At 39.6% G+C, this 23,739-nt stretch overlaps 1 protein-coding gene across 6 annotated transcripts in view; it reads left to right on the top strand.

Annotated features, from left to right (window-relative positions):
• The window catches only part of PDE1C (phosphodiesterase 1C), a 488,275-nt gene that overhangs the window by 206,071 nt on the left and 258,465 nt on the right, over positions 1-23,739 (top strand). For 2 of the 6 annotated variants that reach the window (XM_038557259.1, XM_038557261.1), the window contains one exon: positions 5,227-5,253. The exons of the other annotated variants lie outside the window; for them this stretch is intronic. In XM_038557259.1, coding sequence (XP_038413187.1) covers positions 5,227-5,253 — 27 coding nt within the window. The remainder of the gene's footprint in view (positions 1-5,226; positions 5,254-23,739) is intronic. 6 annotated transcript variants of the gene reach the window in all.

The raw sequence follows: 23,739 nt of genomic DNA, 5'->3' as shown, positions 1-23,739 counted from the left end.
GAGTGGGTGGCAGGCTGTATAGCCTGCAGGGCCTCTTGGGCCTGGAGGGAAAGCTGGACAGTTTCAGCTCCACCTCCCTTTAGCAGGACTCTGATTAGCCCTGCTTTCTTTGTGGTTTAAGTGTTCTAAGATAAGAAGAATTTCAGGTCTTTAATTTTTTTTTTTTTTTTTTTTTTTTTACTTTTAGAAAGCAATCTGCAGCCTTTTTTCTTTACTTCTTTAATTAATGAAAGGCTTTTTTAATTTCCCCAAACAAAATTTGGAAATCTGAATTAAAATACCATTATTATTCATGCAGTACTGTTACTATACGGTAGCTGACTCTCAAACCCTTTTTGGGTACCCAGCACTGTGCTAGAAGGCTTTCCGTTGTCATACATTTGATTGTCACAGCATCTTATGAAGTGAGTGTTATTGTTACTTTTACAGATAAGGAAACTGGTGGTTGGGAACATGACGTCAGTTGCTTAAGGTCATGTAGCTTATTGGACACAGTAAGCTGGAGGAGGCTCTGAGCTCAGACAAGGAATCTTAAGCATTATGCTGTAATGCTTCTCCAAAGAGTGCGGAGGGCTGAACCTGTTTTAGGGAACAGTTGGCAAAGGGCTGCCCAAGACCTTCATGGATGCGGTTTCCTCGGCCTCAGCCTTGTGCAGATGACCAGTCTTCTGCAGAGCGTGAAGCCATGCTGTCTCCATCTCTCATACTTCCAGCTTTGCCAGATCCCAGAGCATAACAGCTCCTGGTCATTCTCTTAATTTTTACATTGGCTTAGCCCAGCTATGTGAATCTTGAGATTTGTGATGTGTTGCTTCAGGTTTCAAAAAATGGTAAATATGAAGTAAGTTTGAAAAACCAAAACAGAACATTTAAAAACATTCCTTTTGTCTTTCAGGTTATGAATCAGGAATAAATTCTGTTGAAGTTCTTAAAAACAAAAGGCCAAAAATAAACTGGGTTCTTTTCCAGCTCATTTCCTGCATTTGGAAGGAAGGACACCATTTGTTTTATTGTTGTTGGTTTTGTTTGTTTTTAGGTCTAGTGTCTAAAGTTCCCTCTTGGCATCCTTTGACTTTTTTGCATAATTCTCTCAATTTACTTTGAAGGCTTCAGAGTTTGCTTCCTCTCTCAACCAGTTGAAGGTTCTGTATCCTTAGGCAAGTTACTTAACCTCTCTGAGCCTCACTTCTATCAACTGTGAAGTGAGGTAGACATCCCAGGGTCCGTAGGTATCAAAGTGAGTTAATTTGTGTAATGGGCATGAAACAGGATATGCTCCACAGCCCACTGTCATTGCATTCCTCCTGTGTGTAGAAAACTATGACTGTGGTAGGCATCCTCACCGTTCATTGTAAATCGTTGCTAAACAGAAGGAAAATGAGTAGAAAGACAGTATTTTTTGATCAGCTTCTGGAAAAATTCACTTATTCATTCTCCAGTAATATATCGAGCAGCTCCCATTTGCTAATCACTGTGTAGGAAAGAGAGAAACACTAGCAGGTAGCAGACAAGCCATCATTGCCATCAGTGTAACAGATTGTAACTGTCTGGAGTAACAAGTGCAGTGATGTAGGTGAGCTCATACCAAAGGGGTACCATGCAGTTTGGGAGACTGTGGAAGGTCTCCAGGAGGAAGTGATGTCTCAGCTGAGAGCTGGAGGATAAGTAGGGTTCCTTCAGTCCTCACTCATCTTGCCCAGTCCAAATGATCTGTGAGCTGGATCTTGAGTAGGATAATTTCCATAGAAGTAAATTTTCTCTTGTACTTTAAGTGTTCACGTTTCAACTCCAATTTAAGATGACCCTGTTTGGATTGGGTCTATCTTGATTCTGAAGCTATCTGTGTCTAAATGGGACAAAATGGGAAGAGAGAACTTAGGACTATGATGCCAAGCATGCATCTGTGAAGGTGGGGAGTGAGTGTCAAGAAGGTGGATTATACTAAAAATCAGATTTTTGGTCTCTCTTTGGGTCTGCCAAATGTACAGCCAATATTTTATAAGTGTGAGTGGCAGCTGCATATGATTCATTTATTTTGCCAACAGACATGTGTGCCACCCATGTGCCAGTTGATGTGGAGCCCTTGGAGTAGATATACAGATCCATATAACAAGACCCCTGGCTTCAAGAAGCTCAAAATAAGGGGTCCTAAAATTTTTTTAATGCCTACATGGCATGCATGTATGTGGCAAATTCAAAACACTGTGTTCCTCTGAGATCGGTCCTTCTATTTTACAGATGTGGGTACTAAAGCTTGATTTAGCATAAAGCATGCCTGAATTCGCACAGCTGGGGGTGGGATTGGATTTTGAAGCCAGTCTGTCACATTCCAGAGCCCTATTGTCTTTCCACATAATCAGAGATGAGACAAAACAATGCCAGTGGTGACCCCTTCTCCCAGATACCATCTTTTTAAAAAAAGTATAAATTGTGTCACTTAACTTTGGCCTAAGCACTTTTCAGCCTTGTTGCTTGCTATCTTCTTCCATATCTGGCTGGGCTGGGCTGCGGGTGGGCTGGTTTGAGGTCACTAGACATGCTCTCCTTACCAGCTTACCTCATATTTAAGTGTTTCTCCTTCTGAAATCCCAGCCATCAATCAAGACCACCTTTTTCACAAAGCTTTCTGAGCCTCCCCCCTTGTACCAATTGGTATCATAAAGTAACGCTTTAGGTACATGTCTTAACTTCCATTTTTAGAATTCAGATTCTTTCAGAGAGTGAATTTTAACAGTGTCATTATGAGGATTTACAATATATGTTAAGTACTTGTTACTAGTAGGTGCTGAAAATGGAAGCCTTCCCTATTTTTGTCCATGTTTGATTGTCTCAGTGCTCCCAGCAGTGGCTTTGTATGGTTCTTGGCAAATTCTGGGAGAATTCTGTGGAAGCCAACAACAAAGATTGTCTTCTTCTGACCTTTGAAGGTAGATAGAATTAGTTGGACTTCTGGTTTGAAGCCAGGGGCATCCATCTGGCCTGCCTGCACCCCCCTTGTCTTTGGTCTTTGCACACTCTCAAAGGGTTATTTTTTGATCTCACCTTAAGAGACTCCTTAGTCCAGTATTGTTTTTTGTTGTTGTTGTTGTTCTTGTTTGTTTGTTTTTAAGATTTTGTTTATTTGAGAAAGAGAGAGAGAGAGCAAGAGTGAGAGCATGAGCAGGGGTAGAGAGAGGAGGTGGGGGGAAGGGGCAGAGAAAGACTGAAAAGCAGACTCCCTGCTGAGCAAGGAGCCTGAAGCACGGCTTGAACCCAGGCTCAAGATCTTGACCTGAGCTGAAAGCAGATACTTAACCAACTGAGCCACCCAGGCACCCCCTTAGCCCAGTTTAGAAGATAGTAGTCCTAACAAAGGCCAAGGGCACAGGCCATACCGATAACTCACTGTACTCCATGCCTGTAGTGAAACCTCTGCATTTGGCTACTGCCTGAAGAATGATCTGTTATTGCTGATGGGGTCCAGGCACAGTTTTTAGAGGGGGTGCAAGGCACCATTTTAGGCTCTAGGTTACCATGGAGAACCACACAAAGAATCTGCGTTTGTGGAACTGACATTCATGTGGGTTGTTTTGTTTATTTCTTACTATAAGGTCTTGAGAGAGGTTCTCCAATTATTCCCACTTAATAGATGAAGAAACTGAGGCTCAGAAGGTTTGAATAACTGGTCTCATACTAAGTGCCAAAATCAAGACTCGAACAGTTTGTTCTAAAGCCCAGGCCTTAACCCACTCTGTTAGTTGACCTTCCTCTCTTTATATATGGTATAATTCAAACATACAAATATCTTTATATATTCATATATGTATATGTCCATATATGTGACTATATATATGTATAAAATAATAGTAAAAATAATAAATATAAAAGCAGTGATCCATTAATCCACTACCCTGGAGTCATGGTTTTCATTCTGGTGTTTCCTTTTAGATAAATATTTGATATATTAGGCAAGATCACCTTGTAGGTTTTATGTTGCATGCTGCTTTCTTCACTTAACACCCAATGCCACTATGCATATGTTTATTTGAACAGAGTTGTAACAGATCATAGTGATTCTGAATTTGAAAATCCTTTTAAAAAATGTGTAACTTATAGCTCTATGAGCAAATTAGTGCCTTGGCTTTCTGGACGCAGTGACTGTAATGGGAACGCAGGTGTGGAACTAAAGACACTTGGGAAGCAGAAGGATGCATTTTCCTCTTCCACCACTTTCTTTCCTTGAATCTCCTCCAGTAAAGAGCCTATTCAAACTCTTTTTGAGATACTTCAGAGTGTGGAAAAAATGACACACACGTGAAAACCATTGAGATATTGGGATAAGAAGCTTGATGGCCACTTTGCCATTGAATGCCATTATGACCTGGGTGAGATAGCCAGGACAGATGTTATCTCCATTTAATAGATTAGGAAGCCGTATGCCCTACTGGGGCATTTGCCCAAGGCTAAATAGCAGAAGTGGCTAGAGTTCTAGTCCACTAGTCTAGAACTATAGTTTTCTATACTCTAGAACTCTAGTTCTTTTTCTAGAACTCAAGCCACTTCTGCTCCTGGGGAAGTCTTCTAGGAGACTAGCCCACAGCTGAGCCATTAGCACGTTCCTACTGCTTCTCTCACCACTATTGCTTCTAGACTTTCTCATTGTCCCTTTCGTCCCTTCTTCCTTCTCTGAAGAGCTTATGTCTGATCTTATGACTTAGCTGCATGATTACTCATTTTCATTGTAAAAGGCATGTCCGTAAAGGGACTTCAGTGCTATATAGTGGAGGTAATAGTAATAATAGTGACAAAACAAATAGCCAGCAGTTATTGGTCATTTAATGTGTGCCAGACAAAAGAAATGCTTTACAGGACCCTGTCCAGTTACCCCTCACCAACTCCATGAACCTAAGAAGTGGAAGGGCTGCGATTTGAATCTGGGTCTTGCAGTCTTTAAAGCCTGATCTCAACCCAGATACTATAGTACCCTCAAAGGGAAAGAATGAACATAAGAAGGCAGAGGCATTGAGCTCTGGGGATGCTATTTTTAAGACTGGTTATATGCATCTGACCACAGTATCACACAATGATTCAAAACTTGTAGCTGGGCTTTGAAACTCATAAGCCTCACAAAAAGAACCTACCACAAAGTTTTCCCCTTCATGCCCATCCCTGCTGAAGTTCTCTTTTCTAACTCACTGCCTGCCACAAATTCTTTTCTGATGTGTGTTTATGCTTCTTTTCCTACAGGAGGAAATATAAGAAAACATCCCAGAGGTAAGAGTATCTTTCTGAGAAAGGGGAGCTGGTTGGTTGAGTCATTTGTGGTGCAACTCTTCACAAGCCTGGCTCATGGTGGATGTTCAGTGTAATGAACAGTCTTTTGATTCCTTCTCAATAAGCTGCCTGCTTCATCTTTGGATCACTAGTGCTGCTGTAATTAAAAATTGATTGCAGACATTTAATGTGGCACCGTGAGTGTATACCTTCCTGTAAGAGTGGATCTCGTGGATGAAAAGGCTTATTAACTGTATATCTGCCTAGTGATTTTACTAAAACCTCAACCAGAGAGGGGCTGGGCTGGCAGGTGTTGAAGGTTTATGGATGAAAGCACAAAAAGCACCTTTAAGTACACTTTTAGTGTTTGAATTCTCTTTTGCCTGTAATTCCTATTTGCCTGATTCTTTGATAAAATGCTGTCGAGCCCAAAGCATAGGTACAAATTCCTGTAAGGGCACTAATGATCTTCTTAAAAATTTAACGATGGAAAAGGTAATTTAAAGTAGAATATTATCCTTTATCATCCTCCATTACTTCATTTTATTGAGAAGAGTTTGGAAAGCACATCCAAAGAAATAGAGTTGCTCAGATCTTTTGTTTGCCAAGCATTAGAAGCCCATACAGTTCAGTCTAAAAGTCTAGTGTCTGCTTTTCATTGATTGTCTTTGATTTTGGTATTATGACATTAAACAGATTATAATTAGATAAAAAAAATCACCAATGCAATCCGGTTGGTTTCAGGAATGTTATTTCAGATGAATGCTTTAATCTTACCTTTTCTAATGAGCATCATCTCATGACAGAGAGTCCTATCCTGTGGTTTCCAAATGAAGTCAGTAATCCAGAATAGTAGTGTTACAGTTTGATATGCAGTGTAGAGGTGCACACATCATTGAGAGGAGATGAATAAAAGCTTAGGGCTTCCTATACTTTTCTAAATATAGTGAGTTTATACAGATGGCTGAATAATTCTGTCTTGTTCAGGCTCATCGGGTTCATGGTAGTAATTGCATGTGAACCACTGAACAGGATGTAAATTAATCACTCAGATTAAAGGGCATAATAGTCTTCAGTAGTAAAAGGTAATTTATCATTTTTATATGTAGTTAACCTGGGTATGAAATATTTCAAAGTTGCTTCAATTTTATTTTAAGAAGAGATAAATAGACAGGTTAAAGGGAATTTTATAAGAGAGCGGCTCAACCCTGACAAGTTTCAAATTACTATGTCGATTATTTTTGAAAGCATATTTTTGCATATCTTACATGAACTTATTATTATGTCGATATAATAAAAAAATAGACTGTCTTGCACCAGCTTCACTGAAGTCATGTAAAGTACAAATTAATAGCGGTTGGTTTGAGCTCTTCTATTTATAATCACATACATATTTGCATACGAAATCATCCATGTCTACCAATCTTTCATTGATAAGAAACCATCCCTAAACTCATGGCTTGAAACAACCATTTTATTCTGCTCACAGTGTTACAGGTCAGGAATTCAGGAAGAACTTGGCTGAGTGATTTGAACCTCACCCAGTTGGAGTGAGCTGTGGCTACTTGAGATGGAGGGTCTACTTCCAAGATTGCTTCTTCACTCACATGTGCAGAGTCTTGCTGTTCCTTGTGTCTTTCTCTCTTTGTACACATACCTTTGATCCTCCAGCATGGAACTTGGACTTCTCACTGAATGGTGGTCTCAGGGTGATTGCTGGCTTCCTAAACTATGTGTTGCAACAGATGAGACGTGGAAGATGCTGCTCTCTTAATTACAGCCTGGGCCCTGAAACTGGTGCAATGTCACTTCTGCTGTATTTTATTGGTCAAGGTATCACAGAACCCACTCAGAATCAAGAGAAGGGGGGACATAGATTATGTCTCTTAATGGAAAGATGTTGAAGAATTTAAGACCTTCATTTACTGAATCTATACCCTTTTTTCAGAATGACTTATTTGAGAACTTTTCCAGGGATCTGTAAATTTGGATTAAGTGGATACTTCATTTGATGAGTGGTAGACACTTTTAGGTATGTCTTGATGCCTCTGTCAGATATTGGTCTGTTTCAGTACATGCTTGTCTATTTGATGATTCATTCAGACTAGGGGTAGCTTGGTTCCTTTTTCACATTAGGGGTAGACATACTAGTGTGAACTCAATGGATTATTTGAGTGTAGTCATTTGGCTTCAGTTAATAATTAGATAAAGCTGGTGGCTTCATGTAGGAAAACTAAATGACATGAATGTTATATTAAAAAGCTTTAGCTCTCATAGGTTTGCCTTGGATATGAGGGAAAAGAGAGCTCAGGATACAAAAATAATCTACCTTTGTTTAAACTTCTTGTGTGAGGTTTCATTTAATTTCACTTATGTATTTATTCACCTTTCAAAGCCATGTTAAAGAAAAAAATCCTCTGGCTTTCAAAGTTATTGTCATCCTATTACAAATCAACTGAGCTAGGTATCTTTTTAAAAATAGTTTATCAAGTACTAGGCAGATCTTAGTAGCCCAAGAGTATGTTATGATAGTGATTCTTCTGAATCTCACTGTTAGTATTAAGGGAAATGTACTCATCTCTTCTAAGACCAGAATTTCAAACAAAAGAATGATGTTGTAAAAACTCTTTACTGGGTTAGCAGTGGCACCAGTAGGTGGAAGATAAGCTTCTCCCTGCACAGAATCCCTTATTGGATTAGGCTTTAAATCAACACAATTAAGGGGAACCATCCTTTTGCCTTGTGATTCAGTCTTGTCCACAAAGGTCAGTCATTCCAAGAGATTTGTTGAAGTGGTGACATGGTAATTTGACACCTAGAGAGGATTACCTAGGAGACCTGCTTCCCCCTAAAATTCTCATCAAATTGTTTTTAATACAGCTGCAGCTTCAAGTTATCATGTCTGGCTCTGAGAGGTTTATATCTTTGAGAAAGAATGCCAGATTGTGTACAAAATAATCACAAATACGTAGAAGTAATCTAATACTTCCAGGCTGCTGCTAAAGAAAGGAATTGCTATCAGAGATGGTGTTATAAGCCGAATCTGTGTTAGAAGTGCTTCCAACACCCCTGTACACCCACACCCCTATTTTAGTATGCCTGGAAATGCTGTGATTGGGTCAGCAGAGGTAGAAATAACGACTTTTCCACAAACCTCAGTGTCTGGACGGCAGACAAGTGTCCAGTTTTCATGTCTGGATTGGTGAAATACTTAGGTCAGAATGGTCAGGAGTTGGAGTTTTAAGCCACATCAAAGAGTGAAAACTTTGTTAGAATAATGGTTTTTGTTGATTTATCGGTTATTAATTCTAGCTTGGTTGGTTAGTTGGTTGCTTGATTGTCAAATCTTAGCTCTGTTTAGATAGTGTTAAGAAGTTCTGGTTCTGGCTATCTCTGATTTACTCATTTTATAAATCTAGACATTCTGTGACCAAATAGCTTTTTGATAATCAAATTAGATTGGTAGTCACCTGTTTTGAATCCCCAGAAACTTAACTACTAATAACTTATACTGCTAAGTACAAGCTTTATCAATAACATAGTCAATTAACACATATTTTGTATGCTATATGTTTTATATACTGAAATTCTTAAAATAAATGGAGAGAAAAGAAAATGTTAGTAAGAAAGTCATAAGGAAGGGAAAATACATTTATTGTACTGTATTTAACAACAACAAAATATGTACGTGAGTGGACCTGTGCAATTCAAACTTGTGTTGTTCAAGGGTCAACTATACAAGAAATTGCCGCTGGGAAGAGGTATGTGGTTTTGTAGTTAAGATACATGTGAACAAAAATAATTAGAATGTAAGTGCTATAATAGATATATGTATTGAAGGTCATTGGGAACAATTGGGTCATTTGGGAAGATATTTACGTTATTATATACTCTTCTCTCACTAGATCACAAAGAGAGCCTATAGTATTGCTTCTTATTCACAGTCCTTGGAAGTATGGGCATATTAAAGTCTAATCGGATAGCTGAGAATTATTTCTCTCTGTTTTCTTCATGTTTTCAGTTATCTTAAAAATGTATGTTTTGCTGATTCTTTAGGTTTTCTCTCAAAGGGGCAAATGTCTCAAAAATTTTCTGGATATTAGGAGGAAGACAGCAAAGTGGATATCGCACATGTAGATAATGGAGCAGCCTCTATCTTTTGCAAGGCAAAACAAGGAGTTATTTTTTTCCTTTAAGTGTCTAATGCCTTCTTTCACTTGGGTTTTTATGTGGCTTAGTAATCACATTTGATGAGCTCAATAATTGATTAAATCCAGCAAATGATTCCCTTAGTCAGGTCTGCCTTTGCTGTCACGAATCAGCATGCTTAATGAGTCATCAGCAGAACCACCACCTTGCTGTTAATAATAGATTGTCATTTGTGTGTGTGTGGCAGGGGTGGGGGGGGCGGGGAAGACCAGTGGATCTCACCCTTTGGGAAGGCTATCTGCCAAGCAATTATATCCTTGTGTGAGCAAGTGGATCTTCTGCTGAGCTGGGCCCGTTCCTCATTCTGGAGACATAGTAAGACTCATTGGTGATTTTTGAAATTCTTTCAGCATCACAGAATCAGTGGACTGTTGTCTCTTATGCAATGAAAAATGACAATCAAATAACTTTTGGGGAAAGTTGAAGGGGGTATAGGATTAATCAAGGCACATAGTTTCACATACTTATGGGTAACCAATTTTACATACTACTACTTACTTAGTAGTATTGATACTTAGAGCCTAAGTATTAGTGGTGACATCATGGACAAGAGAGCCTTCTAAGAGATAAAGCTCTTTGAAAAATATTTTCCTATATTTGTGATGACTATTAAATTCTCAAAGTAGTAAGGACATGTGCATCAGCTGTGAGAATATGTCTAATACATATTCCAAGATTGCCAACTGAATCAAAGTGACTTTACAGTAAATGGTGGCAGGTCAAGGTACACCAAAAAAAGCAGCAAAGTGGTTTGGTTAGAGCACAGATCACAGATGGACACTGAAACATAGTCACAAAGAATAATACCCAATGCAGTTAACATGGAAAATGGCCTACAGGTACTGTAATTTCAGGGGAAACACATCCAGGGGAGAAAGGTGGGTAATGGAGGGTCTGCATAGATAGCTTGGTCAGAGGTCAGAGTATCAGGCAACTACCACTCACTTATTCTGTGACCGTCACTCAGTCTGTCACCCTCCTAATATATCAGCAGAAGGTGGGGGAGCACAGGTATGGGGATCTTGAGCCAGAGAGGTGATGTAGTAGCAGTTAGGAACTAGGTGTGGAGAGAGAGGGTGCTGAGATATGTTAAGTAGCTCCTCACTGAGTCTGTCTAGATATTAGTCGAACTAATGACCTTGTCATTGAACTGCCATTTTCTGAGTCAAGAGGATCAACTAGACATGATTCAGCTTTCATTTCTCTTCCATCATGGAGTCTGATAATTACTATCATTCTCCCACTCACCCAGGATCAACATTTTTGAGTCACTTCATATGAGTTTCTGTTGTGTGTGTTTCTTCAACTGTAACTTTTGGTTCTTCCGCTTCCCCCATGATAAATGGGTCTCTGATAGGTTGTGGGCTTTTCCTTCTTACTATTTTCATTCTCTTGATCTTACTCCAGTCTTATTACCCGTCTCTCAAGGAGTATTGAAGGACTTATCCTAACCACTCTCTTTACTCTGGTTTCTTTAGAATTTTTTTCTTTATTGAAGTTCAATTTGCCAACATATAGTATTTACTCTGGTTTCTTTGTCTGATTCTGCATATCCATGTCTGATTACTTTTTTCCACAATGTCTCTAATTATGCCATGTCAACAACAACACACCTCCTCTAGCTTCCTTTTGGCTAATAAAAGCTGTCTTCTTGTTTAGGATTTTAAGGATTTCTACAACTGCATCCACCTCACTTTCCTGCTTTGTCTCTGTTACTCCCTTCTGTTCATCCCAAGTTCCAGTCAAGCTGAACTCTTCACTGTCTGCCATATTTGCCTTGTTTTCTATCATCCTTTCTCCATTGTAATCTTTGTAGTATTTTAGATGTTCTCTTTTACCTGTTGAAAGCCCATCTTTTCTTGAAGATGCAATTCAGATGTCATTTCTTTCTGTGGAGCTTCTTAGATCTTACCACCTAAAAGTGATCTTGCTCTCCCAGTTACTGCTGCTTTAATTCCATGTGCAAGACATGGTTGGGTGCATGTCATTCTTGGCACCAGTATGATTTTGTTGAGTAGAGAATATGTTCCCTGGTATTGGTATTTGTTAAGTGTGGGTTAAATTTATGAGTGAATCAGATTGGGATCCTCTATATATTTTTACCCTGACCCAGAACTAAGGTCAGAATTACCAAGTGGAATTGTGGATAAATAAGCTCAGATTGATAAATGACTCATACTTATAAATGGCTTTGCAGATCACCACATACTCCCACATCTAGACTCTCATTTGGTCCTTGCACTGGCCAGGGTGGAGTCCTATGAGGTCAGCAAGACAGATGGCATGCATGGTCAAGAACCAGAAAGTGTGTAATTGCTTGGATCATTGACTCTGCTTTTCTTCTCTATATGAGTTCTTTCAATGTGGAACTTTAGCTTTGGGTAGAAACTCTGAAAGTATTTTTTCTCTATTACCAATGCTTCAATCTTTATCTTTCCTCCATGCAGACCATTAATTATAGAGATTTTTAGTACAATGGCAAATATATTTGTTTGCAGTGCACTAATCTAAATATTTGATAACTGTGGTGTGCATCATTTGGCTGTTCTGTGGTATTTTGCCAAAATGTTTTTAAGAATCATTTTCTTAGATTGTCTAATAAGATTTAAGTGTGACTTTAAGACTTCAGTAGCACTCATGCTGGACATAATCACTGTGCCTCAGAAGTTAAACCCAGACTATATTGCCTGGGTAGGCAAGTCTCTAATCTCTCCTAATCCCAGTGGCTCTCAACACTAAAGAGGCAGAATTGATTGATTCAGTCATTGCTGAAGGCTTCCAAATTGGGGCCAAGTCCAACACCCAAAGGCAGAAGCCTAAGAAGCAGCTTTTGGAGTATCTGGAGGTGCTGGATTCAACAGTGTACATGAGAATTCTTAAGTTTGACCCTATTGATATTTCCATTGTGAGACTATCCTTTGTATCATAGAATAGTAATATCCCTTGCCTCTACTCACTAAATGCCAGTAGCAATCCCCCATCCCCTAGTTGTAATGATCAAAAATGTCTTCTGGGGGGCAAAATTAACCAGTGGTTAAGAACCACTGGTATAGAGTAAAGAAATTAAGAATCAGATTTGGATTCTGTTGCTAGTTTAGCTTTGCCAAATTGCTCCTTTGTGGGCTCAGTGTCCTCATCTGTGAAGAGACTGAGGTTGAATGTGAAGATTTCTCTGGTTCCTTTGGCCTCAAAAATGACTATTCTCTAATAGTCATAATCATAGTCTAATAGTCTAACTACTGAGGTCCTTCCACAAGAAATCCTAGGCCACCAAACAGCCTTTGCCATGATGGCAAGCACTGTAGGACTTATGTTGAATCATGGGAGAGAAGCAGCATTATGGATGAGAATGATGGTCACTGAGCAGGTAACATAGACTGGCCCTATAATGATAGTTCTTTGGGCACCAATCAGATCACCCTTGCTTTTGATATTTCTAATTTCACCTAATATGAACTAATCATGAGAAATATATTAAAAGGACAATTGCCAAAATACAGATTTTGGACAAAACATACTATGTCTAAAGGGCACCCTATTGGTTAAATTTATTGTGTATCTACTGTGTGTCAGATGCTTTATATGCATTCTTTTATTTAATCTTCACAGCGATCCTGTTTCCAAATGAAGAACCGAGGGAAAATAGGTAACCTGACCAAGGTCACAAAGCGGAGAAGTGATTGGGCTAGGGTTTAAAGGCAGGACTTTGAGTTGGCAAAGCTTCTTGAGTTCTTTCTATTCAAGTAGTTTCATTATTTGTTTATAGCTCTGGAACTCCCTCACCCCCACCCCTAGCCTCCCAAAGGAAGCAGCTGAAAGCTGAATAAAATCAAAGGGTCAAAAAGAAATATCTTTTGGAGTTCATTTCCCTACTCCGCCCATTGTTCTTTTTACCATTGGGACATTTTACGTTTGAAAATTTTCATATTTGGCTCCAACCCAAAAGTTGAAGCTCTCAGGAAAGTTTAATTAAGTCTTTTTAAAAATATGCAACAAGGTATATTTAAATAATGTGATTGAAGGAGGGAAAAATTCACCTCTACCACCAGTTTCTTTTTTTCAAAACCATCTATTTTGGTACAGCAACTTAAAGTACTTTGAAACGATACAATCAGTCATACATGAATATGTAACTTTTTAAGCATAAAAAGTAAATGGTAAAAAGAGAATCAGATAAAAGAAAACTTGTTCTGTATTTTTCTGTCCTCTGATTTAATAAGATAATGTCTTTTCGGAGTTCATGAGGTCACTGCCTGAATTTTTCGCTTTGTCTCTCCACTAGTGGACTGTGCTCAGCTCTATGCTGTTTATTCCCTTAACTTTGGGATGTCAGGGAGAGGGGACCTGAAGGAAACATTTTAAGCAAGCTGGAGGAGTAGATTAAGCCAAGAACATTCTTTGGAACAGGCATCTCTGTAGTCTTCGCTTATCCATGAAATCCGAGTCCTGGCATGAAACCTTTGTAATGTTTGGGTAGGTGCCCATACCTACCAAACCTCAGTTTCTCCTTGGCCAATAATACTTGGAAATAATGGTATTTCCTTGCTAGAATTCTTGGGAGCTCAGAATGGCATATATGAAGCCTTTGGAAATTTTTGGCACAGGGATAGTGCTCAGAATGATCCCGTATAGAGAAAACAGACTTCAATGGCCACTGCACAAAGAGCCTGCACTTTGAGCACACGCTCATCTAAGGGAGAGGAAGAAGGAAGAAAATAGGTCCTGCTTTTTAGGAGCTCTGTGAGGGCAGAGACTGTGTCTTATTTACTGAAGAATGGAATCAGCATTAACAAGTGATTGGTGATTCTCTTTTGGGGCACATAGAACAGAACAGAAAGAAGGTTGGGGTAGGTGGGGCAGGGGAGCAAGCAAGCCACCCAAAGTCCATAGCTTTTAGAACATGGCCCTTAATTAGGAAAAAAAGGTTTGAAATGGCCCAGTCTGGTATAGTGTCATTGGAAGATATTTCCACAGGAAGGTACCCATAGTTCATCATGCCTTTTCCAAAGAATGTTCTGGTTGATAACATGCATTATAGAATCAGTATGCCTGGCTTCTAATCCTTCCTTTACTGTTTCCTATGTATGACCATCATTGCTTTATTTCTCTAAGCCAGCTTCTCAAAGTGGTAGTGATGCCCCCATCAGAGGATATTTGGCAATGTCTGGAGATAATTTTGGTTGTCACATCTGAGAGTGGGATATACCACTGGCATCTTGTAGATAGAGGCAAGGATACTGTTAAGCATCCTACAGTGCACAGAACATCTACACCATAATGAAGAATTATCTGATCCAAGATGTGAGTGGTATCAAGGTTGAGGGACCTCACTCTAAGCCTTATTTTCTTCATCTGTACAAAAGAAGTGATAATAGTACTTCCCTATGTTACAGTGTTGTTGTCAGGGTTGAATGAGATAAAGATTGAAAGCATTAAGTGCACTTCCTGGCTTTTTGTAAGTGTAAAGAGTATTTAGCGATTATTATTAATGTTACTGTTTTGGCCTATGGTTCATTGTTTATGTAGAAGATTTATGAATTCTGTTTCATAGTTTATGTAGTTGACATATAAGATTTTATAGTGTATTAGATGCAGTTAAGTTTTATAAGGAATAAAATTTTAAGGTACTTTAAATCATGCATTAGAAGAGATTTTGAAATTATTTTGAAGAGATAATATTGTTTAGTTTATATAAATATATTCTGAAATAAATCAGAAATCATAAGTTCTACATGCTGTTGTATTCTATTAGCCCTGAAAAAGCGTAAAATCACAGATTTTAAAAGAAGCACTTTGCTATTGTCACATATTGTTACATAGGAGGCAATAAGGCAAAACAAATTTACTGAGAAATGAAGTCCCATCTGTTACATGCATTATCAGTAATTCAATAAAAACTAGTAGCTACAAAGTAAGGCCCAATATAAATTGGAATGGATTCCTACTTATACACCAGACAACAAAAATGTCCCTTGAGGTCAATACAAGTCCAGTAGCCAGTACGGTAGGTCTGAAAACATGGCTCTGCCTGGAGTCACAGGGCAAGCTCCTTTTACTGTTGAGTTTGTGCATTGCAGAGGTCTGCCACCAGAGCTGGGGTTGTCCCCGTTGTCTTGTTGCCCTCTGGTATAAATACAAACAGAGGACTTATGGGATGACATCGCTATAATAAGTTCCTTAATCTTTAAGATGTGTTTTATCATTTAGATCATAATCAGGAGTTTCTTAGAGTTAGTACAAATAGCTTAAGAAAAGAGCCTGATGTGTGCAATATAGACTGTAAGGTAGGCGATCATTCTCTGTCAGTATGCCAAATTGATCATTTCAAGTAATTTTGTGGTAATTTTGCAGTAATTTTACTAATTCTCATGTCCTGAATTTTTGATAATAGGAACAGTAAATACATTTACTAGTCACCACTGTTTGCTCATGACCCATTATCAGGAGAAAAAGGTAGATGGGGCACCTGGGTGCCTCAGTTGGCTAAGTGTCCGTCTCGTGGTTTTAGTTCAGGTCATGATAGTGCTCACTTCGGCAGCACGTATACCAAAGTTCAGGTCATGATCTCAGGGTCATGGGATCAAGCCCTGTATTGGGCTCCCAGCTAAGCCAGGAGTCTACTTGGGATTTTCTCTCTCCTTCTCCCTCTGACCCTTTCCCCCACCCCCATGCTCTCTCTTTTTCTCTGCTTCCCGAATAAATAAGTAAAAAAAATTTTTTTTAAAAGAGAGAAAGAGAGAAAGAAAATTAACTCTTTTGGTAAGGCAGAGTGTTTGATGGGTAAGTGCATGTTTGATGGGTAAACAGAAGCCTCATTCCCTCAGGGGTCACAGTGCTGCTGAAGGGTGGGAACAAAGGTACTGAATAATAGTATCAATGATGGTGGTGATGGTGATGGTTGCAGTGATGGTGTTGGTGGTGGCCCATGCATACAACTATTTATTATGACTGTGGTTTGTGCTCATTAGATCACACTACCTTCATACTTCCACCTGTTTGCTTTACATCTGCATTTTCCTCCTGCTGACTTCTCTGTATTGAGAGATATGTTCCAGGAGCATGATTTGGGGATTTGACAGATAAGGTGCAGATGAAGCCATTATATAGCTTAAATAGCATACCATTTAGTATCATTATTTTGAATAGAAAGAAATTTACCTTAAATTAGTCTCTTGTGTGGAAAATGAATCATATTTAAAGGGTACTTTTGGTCTTTGGATTGGTGGGGTAGATGATTCTCCCTCCTTGATAGCAATAACTTCTGCCTTTGGTTCATGTAGGATACGGTAGGAGGCATAATTATTATAGAGGTCTGTTAATAAGGTAACATAGCATTGACACTCGGAACATGGATTTTGGGGTCTTAGAAGCCTATATGTAAATCTCATTTCCACCCCTCCTTAATTTTGTGATATTTCAGCCTGATAAGCATGCATATTCTCAGGGTATGGGCTACTAATAGTTCTGAACTCTTAAGGTTGTTGATAAGGATTAAATGAGACAATGTATCTATGGTATATGACCCAGTTCTAGGCATATAGTAAGTGACTAATAAATATTAGTTATTAGTATAATACCCTCCCTCCTTATAAACATTCATGTCTATAGAATGCAACTTTTCCTCATAATGAAGAAGGAGACCTTGCCAACTCTCTGCAATACTTGGCCTCCCTCAAGGACTTACTCTGCTTGTACAGGAGATTAATTCTTCAGGATCTTATTTGTCAGAGGTGTAGTTGGACCAGTGCCAGAAAATTGTGGACAGCAGTGGGAAAGTCTACCTTGTGCTTCAGGCCGATTCATAAAGTTGTGAAGATAAAGTACAGGTCTCTAGAAAGAGCCTAAAAGAAGGAATCCAGCTGTTTTAGTCAAAGATTCTAGATGTTACCGCTCACTGTTATTCTCTTGGTCCCTGTATTTATCTTTTAAGATGTCCTGCCATGTACAGGTCAGGGGGGCAGGGACCTGCCTCCCTGCCAGAGATTTAAAAGGAGAAATCAAGTTGTAAAATGAAAGCTGGTCCACATGGTTTGCATTAACAATACTACTGAGAGGTGGAACGAAGAGCAAATTAAAAGTATTCAGTTTTAAAAATGAGTTCTGCTGGGGTTCCAGTGACTCAGTTGGTTAAGCATCTGATTCTTGATTTCAGCTCAGGTCATGATCTCAGGGTCCTGGGATCAAGCCCTGCTTGGGTCTATACACTCAGTGGGGAGTCTGCTAGAGATTCTCTATCTCCCTCTGCCCCTTCATTCTCTCTCTTTCTAAAATAATTAAAAGTAAAAAAAGATAAAAAAGAGTCCTGCCAAAAGTATTGAGTAAAATACAATTAGCATGTTTTATTTGCAGGTGTAGGTTTTGGCTTGTCTGACTTCATTCCCAGACTCTTCACTTTACTGCATACTTACTATCAAGTATGTGATGGCCTTGCACTGCAACACATTAAAAAATAAAAATAAAAAGTGTAAGATGTAGTTTCTACCCTCAAGGAGCTAATGACATAATGGGAGAGAGATAGGGACCCAGCCACGTTATTTCAATATAAAGTTTATGATAGAGGTGCAGAAAGATAGTGCAGGAGTGCTCTGCTTAGTTTGGGGGCTCAGAAAATCTTGTCGCAGATAACTCCTGATCTGAGATTTAAGGATGAATAAGAGGAAATAGCCAGATGAAAAGTTTTTATGAGTGTTTATTTAGAAGGAGTAACATGAGCAGATACTTGATTTTAATAACTTTTGTTATCTGAGCTCCAGTCTCAGCTCAGGCCTGAGTGGGTTTTGGTATGCAAGGGTAGGGCAGGATCACTGTGCTGTGGGTCTCCTAGCGGGTGTGCCTGCCATGAGCAGTAGTTAGCTGCTGCACAGAGAAGTAAGCAATCACTTCTTTAAAGGCTGAAAGTAAAGGAAAGGAGATGATTGATAAAGACTTTACTTGAAGGCATGTACTGTGGCCACCTGGACCCCGTGGACCACTTACTTGTCTGTCAGAATGGCCCATCCCAAAGAAACCAAGAACCACTTCAAAATAAAAATCTAAGGCAGATAAAAAGAATCTCCTACATCTTCTGTAAGAGAGTAGGGCTTAAGAGTAATGATGGAAATTGTTCTGTCCTCTATTTTAGAAGGACAAACAGACTCCTTGTTGAATGGAGATCCCAACTTCGGGCTCTATCTCAGGACCCTGGAATCATGACCTGAGCTGAAGGCAGATGCTTAACTAACTGAGCCACCCAGATGCTCCCGTTATCAACTTATATTTCGTTCTTATATGTTTGATAGAATTCATCTGTGAAACCACCTGGGTCTGGGCTTCTTGCAGGAAGAACGTATTGAAACAGTTCTCCAATGATATCAGAAACACCAGGAAAGTCTATTAAAACACAGCTTACTGAAACTCACCCCCAGAATTCTGATTCTGTAAATCTGGAATGGGGACTGAGGATTTACATTTCAGAAAGCTCCCAGGTGTTGCTGATGCTGTTAATGTGGGGAGCCACACTTGGATAATCACTGTCTTAATAGGTGTAGGGCTATTCTGATTTTCTGCTTCTTCTTGCATCATTTTTGGTTAGTTGTGTTTGTCACAAAATTTTTCATTTCATCTATGTTGTGATATTCATTGATATGATATTGCTTACCATCATTTTAATGTCTACAAAATCTGCAGTGATACCCCTTCTTTCATTCCTAATATTGGTAATTTGTGCTTTATCTCATTATTTTTGATCAGTCTTCCTACTTGTTTATTACTTCTATTAATGTTTTTTAAAAACCTAACTTTTCTCTCTTTTTCTGTTGACTATTTTATATTTCATTGCTTTCTGCTCTTACTCCCTTCTTCTGCTTACTTTGAGTTTAATTTTCTAACTTCTTAAGATGAAACACAGAGCATTGATTTTAAACCCTTCATCTTTCTAACATAAACATTTAAGCTATACAGTGCCCTATAATCCATACAGTTCCTCCTCTGTATCTTTGTGATGCCTCTTCTGTACCTACAGTGCTACATCATCACACTGGATTCTAGTGTATTCATCTCCTTAACCATCTCATAAGCTCCTTCGTAGAAAAGACCCTCAGTCATTTTTTGTTTCCCTAATAAATGCAGGATGACTATATCAGAGCAAGTAGATAAGTGAGTATGGTTGACCTGGTGGCTTAGATGCCTCCTTTTTAGCCTTATTTCTTATATATGTGGTTCTCAGACACAGGAACACCATTTATGGAAGGAAAAGTCATTTTTGAAGCAAACTGTGTGGGAGTAGAGAAATCCTTGTTTTGAAAAACTGTTATAATAGGCAGCAGTAATGCACTTGGCACTCAGAGAACATTATTCCACTGCCTAAGTTGATTGAACTTTCTCTGAGTTACCCTCTCCCTGGCATTTTCTTTGGACGCCAGGCAGCCCTTCGTTCTCATTACCAAATGGGGTAAAAATGAAATTTATCTCCCTTCAAGTCAGATTTCACAATTGACCAGGTACATTATAGCTGAAACATGGGGCTGCTTTTGCTATTTCCACAGCAGCAGCTGGCGTATGTGGCTGTCATAGGCCAGAACTGCCCTCTGCTAATGTACTTATACACTAGAACAGATACGGACTGATCCCATTGGAATTTTGAGCTACTGGGACTTCAGAGATAGAAACTCTCATGCATGGCTTTTCTGGCTTTTGACAACTTGTTCAGGAGAGAAGCATTATGGTGTTTGTTTCCCCAGGGAAAATGAGAACTTCCTTGGAGTGTTGAGCTTAGAGGCCCATCATTATACAAGCCACTGACAATAAACACAACAAAATATTATTTATTTCATTCTCATACTTTAAAATCCATACCTGAGGTATCGATTTCAAAACAAGCAAATAAACTAGGGTGAGGAGAAATTAAAATGGATTTGAAATGATAATGTCAGTGATGATAAACATAATAGCTATGATGATACATGATAATATTCAATGTTTTCCTGGCACTGGGCTAAGTGCTTTCCACACTTATTTTACTTAATTTTTACTATAACCTCTGATGTAGGTGCTTTTGTTCTTCCTATTTTATGGGTGAAAAAAAAACAGTCTTAGAGAACAGGAGCAACTTCCCCAAGGTCAGAAGATAGTAGGACTTGGTTTCAGTTGAGGCCAGTTTGGCGCGTAAGTCCCTGTCCCTTTGACTCTGGGGCTATGAGATATGGTGACAAGGTGGGATTATAACCGTGCTGGAACTACAATTCATCATCAGAGCGGATGGCAGTCATTCTGATGTGGGTGCTTTGGGCATTTGCTTAAATTTCTCTGTTTAGTTTCCCTGTGCATTTGAAGCTGAGCGTGACTGGGGGCTACCATGAAGATACCTGGGGGAGAAAAGGAAAATAATCTTTGTAGAGAATGAAGACCTTAATGAAAGCCATGCCAAGGGAAAGGATCTCCAGATTGCTCAGCCTTTCTTGTGTTGCTGAGGGGAGTCCACATGCCAGACTGGCATCTCTGTCCGAGGCACAAATCTGTGCTGGCACAGATTGGCACTTCTTCCTTTTTGTGAGATCTGTGATGAGATGTGACTTGAGATTGAGCCACAGTTGGGGGCTGGAGGGAGTATCTAGAAGTTCCAGTCCCATCTGTGGGGCCACAAGAGGACTTGATTTCTCTTTCTGCTTTTAGAAGCTCATTGAGGAAACCAGTTCTCTCCCCAAGATTCCTCCCTTTTCTTTCTAGCAAGAGGCTGATTTCCAGGTGCTCTAAATCAGCTAGTGGTTTTCCTGCTTACTGTGACCCACAATAAGAAACAATTTTATACTGTGATTCAGTGTGTGCTTACACACACTCACACCCCCACCCACTCACAACTGAAATAAAAGTTCATCTTACTATTAGTAATTAAGTCTCGTATTTCATATTCTATTCTATTTTATTAACATGGTAAACTGATTTTATTATCCCCTGATGGGAAACAACTTCTAATTTGAAAATTATTGGTGTTGATTAGTGGGTACTAAAAATAAGAGCATAAACTGTATCCTTTTGTGGATACATTCGAGTGTCCAGGTCCAGCCTAAATGCATTAATAAATCCAAGTGCCGTGTTTTTTTTTTTTCTGGGGATAATTTAACATCCGTCCAGGAGTCTTTGAGTTTTCTGCTAACCGAAATTAGAAGCAAGTTGTTTGAACCTCTCTCAGATCTGTGGGTCAAACCAAGAGAAGTGTCCCACAGAGGAAGGACATAGAATTTCACCGTGAAGGCCCTAGGCCCTTGGCCTTTGCCTGCCTACATGGTGCAAGGTGAAAGCACAAAGTAATGGGAGTAGACTGTGTCTTGGGTGAATCACTTCTTGCCCTAATAAGTGCCTGAGAATCTGCATTCTTTGGGAATTCACAGTAGGTAACACTAGTGATGGAAAGCAAGGGTTTTTTTGTTTTGTTTTGTTTTTTATTTTTCCTTTCCAAAGTACCAACTGGAGGAAGGATATTTATTCTCTTGATAACAAAGGGAATTGGGCTTCTCAGTGCACAGGGCAGCATGAAATGCAAATGTTTTCCATATTCCATATGTGTGCTTCACCCTGCCTTCCAGACTGTGAGTTCATTAAAACTACTGAATGAATTCCAGAGTGAGGAAGATGAAGCTATCGTTTACTATATTTCATGGTTTGCTTCTCCCTTTTCTTTAAGCTCCTTCATCTGTGCGTGAGTCACAAAGAGACAGCAGATTCACCCCAGAGCATCCTGCATCTTTTTTTTTTATATAAAGATTTTATTTATTTATTCATGACAGAGAGAGAGAGAGAGAGAAGCAGAGACACAGGCAGAGGGAGAAGCAGGCTCCACGCTGGGAGCCTGATGCGAGACCCGATCCCAGGACCCCAGGACTGTGCCCCGGGCCAAAGGCAGGCGCCAAACCGCTGAGCCACCCAGGGATCCCCGAGTATGCTGCATCTTCGGACAGCTTTGGGAAATGACGTTTGATTCTGCTGGGCTGCGGTCAAGAGAGAATTCACCCCTCCTCTCTTGCCTCCCCATGCTTGTGGATTCAGTTCTCAGTTCACCATGGGAAGGTGTTAGCCTTGTCCTTTGAATTCAGTTGAAGATAAGTTTTGAGAAGTCACCTTCTGAATTAATTGTGTTGGTAATAGAGTTTGTATTTTCCAGTTCTCAGGCTAGTGTTCCCCCATCCGCATCCCTCTGCTCACTTGTTAGTTCTTGCATACATGCTTTGCTGCTGCCTTAGTCCTGGGAACTCTATAAACAGTACTTCTGAAACCTTAATGTGATCACCTTAAACATGTTGTTGTTAAAATGCAAATTGTGATCCAGGAGGTGTGGGGTAGGGCCTGAGACTCTGCATGTCTCCTGGTCCTGGTCCCTGGCCCTCTTTTTTTTTTTTTTTTTTCCTGGCCCTTTGAATAATGAGGTTCCACAGACTGGTGTGTAGGTGGCTGAGAGGACACTGTGGATGTTAATTGTTTTCAGTACCCAGTGTGTGCCTAGGGGGTGGTAGATTTTAATCAAAATAAGAGAATCAGGAATCATTATTCCTTCTAAGATGGAGTTGGTCTGTACCATCCAGTCTGATCACTCTTCTCTCTGCATTCATCTTGTATTTTATGTGTGCCTTTTGGAAATCAAGGTCCTATTTCCTGTCCGGGTCTGTCTCTACACACCCTCAGCAGCATATGGATTCACTGAGACCGTGATTCTTGCCTTGGAATTGTGAGGACCAGGGTATGCCCAGATGGCAAAAGATGGGAAAATTCTCAAGGTGTGAGAGGGTCTTGATAGTGATACACTTGACTAGAAAGAAGCAGCCACGGCTTGTTGTGAAGTCCCTGCTGACCTGGAACACAACCAGACAGTGGAGTGACAGCAAGTAGTTTTGTTTTTGTTGTCAGAAAAGCTCCTTCAAAAAAAGCCTCCAAAACCCTCTCCCAAAAAACCCTGGATGCAGCCTCTTCTCTCCAGGATAGTACATGGCTCTTCTAAATAGTTGTGGCATCGTGGATTTCTGTAACACATGTGATTAAAACTTAGTGTAGTACCATGATCAGTTTAAGAGGAAGCATATCTGCTCCTTTGACATTGCTGTAGCTTTGGTCCTAGAAGGAAGGAATCCTAGGTGTGTCATCTTGTTCAGCCTCAGATGAAACAGCAAGCTCATTTGGTAAAGGGTTGTGCCCAAGGTCAGATAGCCTGCATCTAATCTCTTGACTTCTAAGAAAGTAGAAAACTTGTTTCACAACCTCTTGGTATTTCTCCATCAAGCAGTGCTGTTCTTGAATTACAGACCTATGGCT

This window comes from Canis lupus, chromosome 14, assembly GCF_011100685.1.
Source record: "Canis lupus familiaris isolate Mischka breed German Shepherd chromosome 14, alternate assembly UU_Cfam_GSD_1.0, whole genome shotgun sequence".
Classification (NCBI taxonomy): Eukaryota; Metazoa; Chordata; class Mammalia; order Carnivora; family Canidae; genus Canis; species Canis lupus.
This window is presented reverse-complemented; position numbering and strand designations above follow the sequence as displayed.